Source organism: Camarhynchus parvulus, chromosome Z (genome assembly GCF_901933205.1).
Source record: "Camarhynchus parvulus chromosome Z, STF_HiC, whole genome shotgun sequence".
Lineage (NCBI taxonomy): Eukaryota > Metazoa > Chordata > Aves > Passeriformes > Thraupidae > Camarhynchus > Camarhynchus parvulus.
In genome coordinates, this window is record NC_044601.1 from 7,376,144 (window position 1) to 7,388,651 (window position 12,508).

Genomic DNA, 12,508 nt, shown 5'->3' on the forward strand with positions numbered 1-12,508 from the left:
ACACACACATATAACTTCAACTTATATATATAAAATATATAACTTCATTATAGGAAGCTTATATATTTATTTACTTGTAGACCTGGTAGGGATCACCGCCTGTCACAATTACAGTCACAACACTTCACTCCTGACAAGACTTTACTGTGTCTCTGCTAACCTCTGCTAACTCCTCCTCTGTCAGGAGGAGGGAAGGGAAGGGTAGAGATCATCTCCCAACAGCTCCCCAGGACTTCACTTTCCCAGAGCAAACATTTATCCCTCAGCCAGCCCTGAGTGAGCAAACACCCTGCCCATAATGAAACCTCCCCATTCTTTGCCTCGAGTGACTGCTGCAGAGTGTAGCCCTAAGATGGGCATTAAGCTGAGATTAGAGGAGAAATTTCCATGCCTCCCTCCGAGGAGCCGTTACAAAACAGCATTACACGGCGCTGGGAGAGACATCAACTTTGAAGTGCTTTTCAGATAGACCAGAGCACACTTTGAAAAGAACATTGTGATTACTGCTTCCTGGTGAATCACTGCATTCCTGTAATTCTGGTTATTTAAAAAAGCTTTTTCTTGCTCCTCCACGAGCTCCAGGCAGCTGCTTTTGCTGTCCTTTCTGAGAAAGTGAACTGGGGACAAATTCAGCCCGTGAAAACTCCCAGCCTGCCAGAAGGTGGGGATAGAAGACTGGATCGAGTAATTGCTCTCCCAACGCTGCCTCTAGCGCACAGCACCAAAGCAGCTTCTCCAAAGGTAAATTCAGAGGAGCTGCAGTGAAATCAATAATTAACTCACACAATTAAACACCTGTTGGTGAAGCATTTTCAGGAAACTGAAAATTACCATTCTCATTTTGGAGAAATTGACGAGGCCTTCCTCAGTGAAGTTGGGTGTTCCTTCCTCAATAAATGCCAGGTCAGTCAGGTACATCCCAAGGTAGGGAACAGCAGGTGGGTTACAGCTGTAAACCAACAAATCAGCTTATTTGCCCGCAGCTACATTTGCAAATGCATTTTTCTCTAACTTGCACAAACTCTTTATTACTTTGCCCAGTTCTAATCCATGGATTGTACTCCTTTCCAGGACAAACAGCTCCTCTGGCTCTGCTTGAGTTATGTTTGATCTGCCTGTGATAAATTGAATGCATTCTGCCCAATATCTAATATTAATGGCATCTTTAAAATAGACCATTAATTATTCTGGTTGTTCAGTTCTCAGCTCCTATCAAGATCACTTGAGGTAGTTATGCCACTCAATTCTGAAAAGCCTGCTCCCAATTACAAAGTTCACAAAAATCCAGGTTTTTGCACGGCTGAAATCAGTTCTACATAAACTGTAGAGCACTTGACATGGAATATGCTGGATACTAAAATCACAGAATGTCAAACAAAATCAAATCCGGCAAATCAATTAAAGAAAACAATATTCAAGGACTGCTGCACAAAAGCAGCAGGCTGTTTTGCAGCAGGCTGGGAGGTCACAGGAGAAGAAACATCCCTGTGCCTTTGTCCTGTCCCTGTGTTCCTCTCATAATGTTTTGACAGAATCATAATTTATTGTCATAGGAATGGGTCTGTGACCTGACACAGGCTTAGTCCCAAACCCTAAAATTCTTAACTAGAACAATCCAGTTTTTCATGAAAACTTCAGTTTATAAAGCTGGCTTTACACTTATTGAAAAAGTTTATCAGTGTAAGTGAAACCCCAACAGGGAATGTTCACACAGAAAAATAGTTTAATTTGTTTCAGTAATTCTCTGGAGCTACTATGTTGACCCATCAGGGGTATTAAATCACAGCATATGCAGCACAACCATATTGCCAAATAGAACCAACCTAGAATTTAAAAGGTTATTAGGCAAAAAAAAAATTAAAGCTTAATCACAGCCAATTAATCTTTACCATGAACTATCCACTGTTTATAAAAAAACACAGTTGTATACTGTAGGGAGGCTTACTTTTTGAGCATTTCTCTCAGGTTTTTAAATCTTCCCTCAGATGACACCGTCTTCTGCAGCTTGTCCATGAGTGCTTTTGTCTGGGAAGAAAATGCATTTCAGATGTCATTGCTGGTGCATGTAAATGACTGGAATTAGATTCTATCAAAGGTGTAATTCACTTATCATCCCCACCCCATTTCCTAGAGTAGTACAACAGGCATTACTGAATGAAGAACTCAGCTTTACTGCAGTTCCTTTTGTCCTTCTGCAAATGGAGATTAGGCAGCAGTATGAGTGATGCACAGAACCTGTGTTTATGCTGATATTAGCCTGCAAGTGGAGGAAAACTCACAGATTTATTACATTGATGGTCTGGAATCCAGTTTGCTGTGCGCACAACAACATTACAGACCCTACATGTGGCTGAGGATCCTCAGCTGCATTTGGTGACAGCAAGGGGTGGTCACTGCCTCAGAGCTTGCACTGCGCTGATTTTGCCTCCAAGTTCCAGAGAAAAGCGGAGTAGGTAAATGAGAATTTATCCATGTCTTACACAAATCACTGTCAGTGGGCATCACCAGACCCCAGTTCTTTCTTAAGTGAAATAAATTTGATTTTCGGCCCATTTATGCTACTGACTTGAGACTTGAGTGTAGAGAATGATGAGAAATTCATCCTATTTGAAACTGAATTTCCAATTAAGAGAGAGCTGTAGGCAGACAGAGTCACTTTCTTCTACTTGGCAGGCTGATGAAAAACCCAGGTTGCATTCCCAATAGGTACCAGAGGACTGTGCCACAACATCAGTCTGTGTGGGTTTGGTTTCTTATTTTTTAATTGAAAAGTTTAAAAATCAAACAAATTCTATCCATAAAAATTTTGGGAGGTAAACTCACTTATAAAAGTTTGTACTGAAAGAATTTTAAACAGATTTTAAAATAGAAGAACGTAGCACCAGCTGTGAAGCAGCTGAGAAAAACCTGACTGGAAAAGGTGCTACAGTCAGAATTTATTTTAATTGTATTTCTCTGAACCATTTAGAACACAGAACATAAAAAAGTGGATTATCTTCATCCTGACAGGCCTTTTTTAAAATGTGCATGTCTTGTTTTTGTGGCTGGCAGTTTTTGCTGACATTGTCAGCAGCCAGTAAGGGTTTAAAGGAGGTGTTCATTGCACCTAAACCTGAGCTCCTAAATGAGAAAGAAGATTTTTTATTAACAGTCTCTTACTGGGTAGAAAAGCTCAGGAATTTGAGAGGTCCTGACCTTCCTACAGGCTTTTTGCACAGGCAGTTCCTATTTTAGGCACACGACCAGACTTTAACCATAGCTTGTAACCACCAGATGTGTCTATCAGAAAATAGCTAAATTTAGTTTACTTGAACATTTCAGCCATTCAGGCCAAATAGTCTCTGGCACCTTTCAATTACCTTGAAAACATTTTGTTTCCACAGATTACAAAAGCTACATGCAAAATTCCTGGACAGGAAATGCCAGTCCCACTATTATCAACACCTTAATGAAGGGATAGGAGTACTGTTGGGCTAAAAGCAATTTATTACTCAGATAAACATCAGCCTCAAAGGCTGTGAGATTTTAGAGGAGTAAGAAGTCGGCCATAGCTCAAGGTAGTCACAAGTTCTTCATTACAATGCCACATAGAACATTCTAATGCAAAGGAAAGTTGTTACAAAGTTTCTTTTGTTTTTCTAACCTATCACCTTTACTTAATTCTGCTGCACTATGGATGCTTTTATCCAATAGGATAAAATTATATATAATTATATATATACTTATAATAATTATATATTATAATAAATATGTATTATAGACATATTATTTTATAAATTATATATTATATATAATATATTATAATATATAATATATAATATATAATATATATAATATATAATATATTATATATTATATATAATATATAATATATAATATATAGTATATAGTATATAATATATATCATATATAACATATAACATATAACATATATATACAAAATTATATATATAATTATATATTATTTATATATTATTATTATCTATAGTGTATAATAATATATAATAATAAATATAGTATGTAATATGTGATTAATTATCCATAATTATAGATAATAATAAAGTTATACATTAAATTACACGTACACACAAATGTTTCTATTATAACATCTAAACTCTTAGCTTACTCTATATAATTACATTACTACACTATAAAACCCTTCACCCTCTTACCCAACACAGTTTCTCACTTAAAGCATATACTTACTTACAACTATAGAAACACAAGTTTATAATTTTTCTGCTTAATTTCTGTGTACTTTTATTTTTTTTACATCAATCCAAGCTTCTTCCAAGGCTGCAACTCAAACCCTTCAGTATCTGTGGAAGTTTCTATATTTCCATTTCCTACATCCCAGGTGGTGGAAAAGCAGCAATATTCACAGGAGGGGCCCTGTCTCAGCCCCTGGGCACGGCAGGTGATGGGATCAGAACTGCCCACTGTCACTGTCACATTTTCTGAAAAATCCCTTTGCCCAGGATTTTTCTTCTGGGAAGCTGAGAAGCCTCAGAGAAAAATGAAAACAATAATTATCTGATTTGCTTCTCCTGTGTTTTGCTGCTTTGGAATTTGTTTGGAGATTGCTTATCCAACAGGTGGTTGTTTCATTGGTTTCATGTGAATTGTTTTTGACTTAATGACTAATCAGGGCCAAGCTGTGTCAGGACTCTGAGGAGTCACAAGTTTTCATTATTGTCTTTTTAGCCTTCTGTCTGCATCCTTTCTATATTCTTTAGTATTGTTTAGTATAGCATTCTTTAATATAATATAGTATCATAAAATAATAAATTTGCCTTTCTAAGAACACGGACTCAGATTCATCCCTCCTTCCAACGACAGGCATCCCAGCAAATACAAGAGCCCGCCGCGGCCGTGTCCCTCTCACCTGTTTGGACACCTTTGCCCAGGTTTTCTTGAGCCTGTAGATGGCACTCCTGTTGAGGGCCGAGGTGATCTCCAGCACGCCGTTGTAGTTGTGCAGGCAGCGGCAGATGTCGGCCACCGCCACCCACTTCTCGATGGCACTGGCGCGCGAGGGCACGTCCGCGTAGCTCATGATCTGAGAGGCCACCAGGTTGCTCATCTGGCCATGGAGAGAGAGGCAGGGGCTCAGGGTGATGGAGCACAATCCCTTCTAACGTGTCAGGAATTAACGGGCAAGGCAGGAAAACCCCCAGGTAAGCGTGACAGAAATGATGGCTCTTGGAACACAAACGACTGAGGGAGCTGGGGGTGCTCAGCCTGGAGAAAAGGAGACTCAGGGGTGACCTTATCACTCTCTACACCCCCCTGAAAGGTGCCTGTGCTCAGCTGGGGCTGGGCTCTGTCTCCAGGCACTGACAGATCCAGAGGACATAATTTCAAGCTGCACCAAGGGAAATGTAGGTTGGTTATCAGGAAAAAGGTTTTTACAGAAAGAGTGATAAAGTTCTGGAATCGCTTCCCCAGGGAGTGGTGGAGTCACCATCCCTGGGGGTGTTTAACAAAGCCTGGATGTGGCACTGGGTGCCAGTGTTGAATTGGGGGATTGGGGCTGGGTTGGACTCGATGGTCTTGAAGGGCTCTCCCAACCCAGTGATTCTGTGATTCATAAACCCAGGGAAAGAACATTGGAAACAGAGCTCGGGGCAGGTGGAAGGGATGGGGACAGGAAAGAAGGGTTGGGGATGCAATGGGAAGGTCTCCAAGCTATCAGCTTGGAAGTCTCCCAGTAAAGTTCAAGGAAAATGATAAAGGAGAAAGACGCGTAGGGAGACAAAGGCATTAAACAGGATTGGTGTTAAATTTCTCTGGAGAAATTGAAGTTTCTTCAGTAGGCTGAAAGGCACTGCGCTACAGTTTAAAATGTTCTACTCTCTTAAATTGCCACTAAAATGCTGAGTACCAATTATTGAAAATGAGAATCTTCATCTGCTTTGATTTAAATTGCTAATTACAAAGAGGCTGCAGCATTCAGTCACCAATAGATAACACATCACATCACATCGCAACACAACCCACTATTTCTGTTCCAGAGGTCAGAGACAGTCCATGGGGTTCCTAGAAAGCAAGTCTGTATTTGAGAGTACTTACATCATTAAAATGTTGACTCGTTTTCATAATATACGGCGTTCTCTCATTTTTATCCATTTTCATCCAGCCCTGCCCAAGGAACTCTCTAGAAATTGATGGGAGAAAAAAGCAAACAAAATCTTCATAAACACAGTACAGAGTCTATCTGTAACAGCCTAAGCAGATTTCAAGGATACCTCAATTTGCTGGAAGCTAATGACACAGCTTTACACTAATTCCAACATCTCACTATACCATTTTAATGCTGTCTGAAATGGTAAATATTGTACAGAAGATTTATTTTTCTCTTATCCCCTCTCCCCTGTCACCTCATCCCAATTTCCAGCACTGTGACCCTATTTACACCAGGTCATCCTTGTATGTGCGCAAACCCTTTTGCCGGGGGCTGAGTTGGCAGGGTGGTGGCCACCCCAGCCTGGTGGCCACTGGCCCCCCAAGGGACACTCTGTGCCAGGACTGTCCTCCCCTCTCTACCACAGACAGGGGGCGCAGATATGAAGAGATAACCCAGGCTGCAAGGCCCAAAGGGATCATCTCCAGCACCAAAAGGCCTCAGGCCCCAGCTAAGAACAAACATCTCAGTCTGGAGAGCAGATGTGGGAGGAGATAAAAGAAATATTCCTGACTGGTTTACAACTGTAAGACACACAAGTTACCACCGAGGCAGAAGCCTCCTACACCCTGAAAATGTTTGAGACTTTTCCCTGGAGTTTGGACACAGATTCCATGAATGCCTCCCTGGGGATTGAGGGAAAGGATCTCCATGTGTGCCCCACCAACAACTGGATGGGAAGATCCACTGAAGCAATGCTAAGTTGTATTATTTCTTCACTAGCAGTAACATTAATAGGTCCTTTAACCTCATGCTGTATGTACATATCTACTAATAGATATGTATGTATCTATTAGTAGTTTTCTTTTTGTCCTTATTCCTCTGTGGTATTAGTTTATTTTAAGTCTTATGTCTGTTATTTTAGTGTCTATGTCTCAGGTTTAGATGGGTGTGTATTCTATTTCCATCTGTCAGAGCTGGGGCAGTTCTGCTCATTGGGCAGTGTTCTTTATCTCCCCTGCAACCAATCCTCCCTCCAGGAGATCTCTGCTGTCCATGGCCCATTAATTATTAATTACCTTCTGTCCATGGCCACTGAGTGTCCCTGCAGGGCTGATCCAATTCCAGCATCCCATGGGGAGATGCTGCGCCCAGGGGAGGAGCCAAGCATTCCTACCTGGATCCAATCTGAGCTCTGGGACACCCCAGCAGCCTTTGCCCCCTGCATTGCCAGAGGAGCAGCTTTCTGCTGCCCTGCATTGCCAGAGGGAGCCCAGGCCCATCTGCAGCAGCCCTGGAGCTGCAGAGGAAAACTCCCCCCTTGTGCAGGATCCCTGCTGCAGCAGCAGCACAGCTGGCACTGCAGGAGGGCTGAGCCCCCATGGGATGGGGCTGTGCCACCCCTGACACACAGGGGGCAGGGACTGCTCTGACTCTGGCAGGGCTGGTTTTTGTTTGTACTATTGCATTTGTATTTTTAATTTTCCTAGTACAGAACTGTTATTCCTCTTCCCATATCTTTGCCTGAGAACCTCTTAGTTTCAAAATCATAATAATTTGGAGAGAGGGGGTTTACACTCTCCATTTCATAGGAGGTTCCTGCATTCCTTAGCAGACACCTGGCTTTTCAAACCAAGACAGTCTATTAAATAAATAATTCATTCTCCAATAGACTGAATCAGCCATTATTAAAGGACTTGTGAACAAGAGTGGCTTTTGGGGAGCTGGCCACCTCCATAAAGCTGCTGGCTGCCGGGAGTTATCCAAAGCCCACCCCCGTGTGCAGGAAGCTCACTCGTAGGGGATGCTGCGGAACACGACGTGGTCCAGCAGGGTGATCTGCTCCGCCAGCTCCATGGCCGACAGCGTCTCGAAGCACTCGGGCTTGGGGCAGTCTGCCTGCAAAGCAAGGACAGCTCTGAGGGGTCTCTCCGTGGGCAACAGGGCATGAGCAGCTGCCTGGGAGCCCTCAGTGGGGCTGTCATTAACTTCGGGATCAGGAGAAATGAGGATTAACAACAATCGGAGACAACACAAACACCCGGCTGGAAATTCATAGAACAGGCACACACCAGCTCAGGAGTATGAATGTGGGCTAATAAACACTGCATATTCTCCACTTGTATTTTCATATATATTAATATCTTCCCCTTTTTTTAAACCCTGAGGTTTTATCCAAATACTAAAGTTTTGACATGTTCATTTTTGATAGGGGCTCCAAAATCTTACAATCTCTAAACTGAAATTGACATTCCTGGTATAAAAACAGTATATCTATCCAGAAGTACTTTACAAGTGGCAGTTGTGTTACATTTTATTGACTCAAACACACAACATTTCTCTAGGAGTATTTATGTTTAACTCTCAAGATGAACTTACCATCTGAATGATATCCTCTATTTTCAAATGGTTATCATCTTGATCATCCTGAGAAAGAGTCCTGAAAAATAAACAGAACATCCTATATAAATATAATTGCCCATGGTTATGACAAAACCTTATCATGGATCAGCAAAATGGTTTATTTAAAATAAATCCTAAGGCTGCAATTGAGGAGGTAAAGGAAAAAAAAAATCTGTAGCCTAAGAAGTCATGTCTTGCTTTAAGTAAAATGTGTAAAAATGTGTAAAACAACATCAGAGACATGTAAGATGAAATATTTCAACGGAGGTTTAAGATCTCTCAGCTAATGAATCCTGGAAATTGTCCTGTTCAGTGTCCCACGGTTAGCTCAGTGTGCGGAATGGACTGCACACTGCAGCTTGTACTTGTAGCAAGGACATGATTTCCTTTCAGTAATAAAAGTGTTAATGAACGTTTCCAATTCTGCTACAGGAAACCTGTGATTATTATGGTTATTTCAGAGTAATGGGTCAAAAATTACCTACCCAAAAGTAAGTATTGATCAAACACCTACCCTGATGTAGCATATTGGCACATAATTACAGGATCTTACCCCTTCATGTGGGAAGTACAGACACAAAGAAACCTTGACAACACTGGATTTATCTAATATAGGGGTGAGAAGATTCAGGGAGAAGGAATAGGAGAGAAATGCAAAAGGCTGTCAGAAAGCAAACTTTTTTCTTTTTTCTTTTCCCCATAAGGGCTGGAAACACCTTGTGCCTGCAGGGCAAGGCGTGTTTACCTCTCCAGGAGAGCCCTAAGCTCCTTGCCCGGATAATAAGGAGTGCAGCCTCAGTTCCTGTAAATAGCCTGCCAATCTGTCCCGCAGAGCAGCTTATTTTGCGCTGCTCCCCGTGCCTGGGGGCCTGCAGGAAGGTGCCGTTCATCCTGTGACAACAGCCTCTGGCAATGAGAACCACACGGGCCCGCGCCTCTGCCCCAGGAATTCTCATCAGTCTTGTAAAATCTGAGTTACTTAAATGTAACTTCATGTTATGTTATGTTTATGTCGGATCAGGTTCTTGCCTTTGATACAGAAATTGTTGTATTTGCTTAATATGAAATAAAATATGAATTATGAAAAGACTGAAAACAGTTAACTTTAATCTTTGCCTCTTGGTACTCTCTACCATCACATCTCATGTTTTATGAAGGCTTTCAGTCTGTCATTCTAAACAGATGCTTTTTTCCTAGCACAGTGGTCTCATAAAAAAACCAAAACCAACTCTCCTTTCATCCATAAATATTGTACAATGAAAACTGCAGAGGACAACAGATCTGAAGACTGGATAATGGTAATTTTTTGACAGCATCAACAGCAGCTTCCACATCAGTCTGTGCTGTTGTCAGCCTTGGGACCCCCAGTTTCAGCAGAGGGCTGGGGACACTCACTGGGCTGCCCAGCCCTGCTTGGACAGCTCCTACTGCCCTCCTTGCAGAGCTCCTGGGAGCTGGGAAGAAGCAGATCCTTGTGGGAAGAGTCACAGGAGACAGCAAAGGCGCAGAGGGGCTCTGCTCAGCAGTATCACGCTTGGGGAGGACTGAACAGAGTCACTCCTCCAGTATCTTCAGAAATGAAGAAAATATAAAAGAAATATCTTTCTAATTCTCAGAATCACCAGTTAAGACTATCTCTTTCTCTCTCTCACTATTCCTCATGCCTGACCAGGCCAAATATTAAAATAATTTTCAACTTTAAAGTATTAAGCATGTGTCTTGTCCTTTCTTTGTGGTACATAAAGCATATTAAAAATATTTAAAAGCTAGGGCAAGTTAGAGAGCCTGAAATGTGTTGTTTAGTGAGATCCTACAAGGCAGAAAAATTGTTCATCCATCACATTTTGACATCTGCATATCCCTCAATTTCATTTATGTTTAGTCTGAGGAAGAAGAAGGAGGAGGAGCTGTTTCTGGAAGCAACCTGTTTTTCTCCAGATAGGATTATCTATCAACATTGTTAACTGCTGTTCAGTCTGAACTTACACCTTCCTGCTTCATTATCAGTTGAATTTTATCTAGATTTCCAGAGTTAGTAAATCAGGCTGACAAAATCTCAAGCAAAATGTACATTGGGAGGTTTGCCTAGCTTTCAGAACAGATACTGAATTTAAAAAAGCATTTTTACCCTGAAGAGAAACCCTGTCAGTCCACACAGCAGAAATCCCATCAAGCAAGAAATACCAGCTGCTTTGTTTGATGACTCAAGGCATGAAGCAGCTCAGCATCTCCCATCAACATTTTCCTTGTCATTCATATTCCAAACAGTGCCTTTCCCAGAGCTGACCTGATGGATCTTTGGAACACAAACCAACCCTTCCTGCTCCTCTGATCTCTGCTAACAAGGGGATGGACTTTCCAAGGATGTGTAGGCATGCAAAGGCTGGGGCAGTTTGTAAAAACACATATTTTTACCCAATATCCTCCAGGGAGACATAGAAAATACCAGTGTTAAGCCCAGAAAGCATGAAGGTTTTGTCATGAATGTTTGAAATGGAATTTTTTACAAGAAATGCTGTCCTAAGCCCATTCTGCATCTGTCAACCTTTCACACTCAAGAGTAGACTACAAAAACTGAGATGTGGGGAAGCCAGGGCCTACAGTGACAGATGACAGGCAACCCAGAATTCTGATAGAATACATGTTTTATACAAAATGCCTGCAGCAAGCACCTCTGCAAACAACAAAATTTTACAGCACTCACTTAGCAAGGGGGTGAGTGACTATTTTTATGAAAGACACATCAACTGGATTTCTCCTTCTTCCCATTTTCAACCCACTCCAGCGAAACCTTTTGAACGAAAGTTTCACCAAATCTTCCAGTTACAACAGATCTGTGCTTGCTCATGAAAAGCATGCTGTCAGAAAGCTTCAAACAAATTGGTTTCTAAATTTCTGTAACAATAGTAAAAAAAGCCCTTCACTTCCAGGTAATTTGTATTTCCCCTCTAAGCAGAATTAGATGACAGGCCTCAGCTGAGAAGGATGACATCTCTCCAAGGAGCGGGGCATAGGCTGAGCAGCTTTTCTCCAAGCCAGACCCTGAACAGGAGCCAGGAGAGAAACACAAGCCCTGGGACCAGCTCTGCACATTCTGCAAGGGAAGAGACCAAGGAGATTCACAACAAGTCCCTGCCTGGGTTCTGCCATTGTCCATGCAGAAAGAGCCAGGATGCCTAAATTCAGAGAATTTTGGTGAAGAGGATTGTGGCATTCACATTTTCTGAAAAAATCCCTTCGCCCAGGATTTTTCCCCTGGGAAGCTGAGAAGCCTCAGAGAAAAGGAAAACAATTCTTATCTCATTTGCTTCTCCTGTGCTGTGCTCATGTGGAATGTGTTTGGAGATTGTTTACCCACAGGTGATTGTTCCATTGGATTCTGCTGGGAGTTGTTTTCACTCTTTGGCCAGTCAGGGCCAAGCTGTGTCAGGACTCTGGAGAGAGTCAGGAGTTTTCATTATTATCTTTTTAGCACTCAGTAAGTATCCTTTCTGTATTCTTTAGTATAATTTAGTATAGTATTCTTTAATATATTATAGTATCATAAAATAATAAATTAGCCTTCTGAGAACATGGAGTCAGATTCATGATTCCTGACTTTGTCTAGGGGGAACCCAAATACAATAGAGAATCTCCTCTGTGACAGGGAGAGACTGTGGCAGGAGTGCTGCATTCCCTGCCTGACCTTTGTTTTGTGGTTTGGGGCTTCAGGTAACCACAGGGTCCCACCACAGGGCTCCTTGGTAATGCAAACCCTTCATAATGGCCCTGAGGACCTATGGAAGGCTGAAGGGAAAATATTTTTTTCCACTGCAGGCCCTTTCTCCATGCTCAGAACAGTGACTGTAGCCCGACAAAGGATCCCCAGTGTGCTGCAGAAGAGGGAGAGATGCTGTGGGAGGGACCCTGCAGGACGTGGAGCCTCTCCAGGGTGGCTCAGGGGAGCCTTGGCCCAAAGCTGAGCAGTTCTGGGTCAGCAGG

At 42.0% G+C, this 12,508-nt stretch overlaps 1 protein-coding gene across 1 annotated transcript in view; it reads right to left on the minus strand.

Moving 5' to 3' along the window:
* Positions 1 to 12,508, minus strand: part of RASGRF2 (Ras protein specific guanine nucleotide releasing factor 2) — a 123,316-nt gene that overhangs the window by 1,001 nt on the left and 109,807 nt on the right. Inside the window, exons 20-25 of the mRNA XM_030968655.1 lie at positions 8,504 to 8,564; positions 7,920 to 8,023; positions 6,073 to 6,157; positions 4,886 to 5,083; positions 1,946 to 2,025; positions 832 to 949 (exon numbers count right to left, since the gene is read on the minus strand). Of these exons, the coding sequence (XP_030824515.1) occupies positions 832 to 949; positions 1,946 to 2,025; positions 4,886 to 5,083; positions 6,073 to 6,157; positions 7,920 to 8,023; positions 8,504 to 8,564 (646 nt within the window). The remainder of the gene's footprint in view (positions 1 to 831; positions 950 to 1,945; positions 2,026 to 4,885; positions 5,084 to 6,072; positions 6,158 to 7,919; positions 8,024 to 8,503; positions 8,565 to 12,508) is intronic.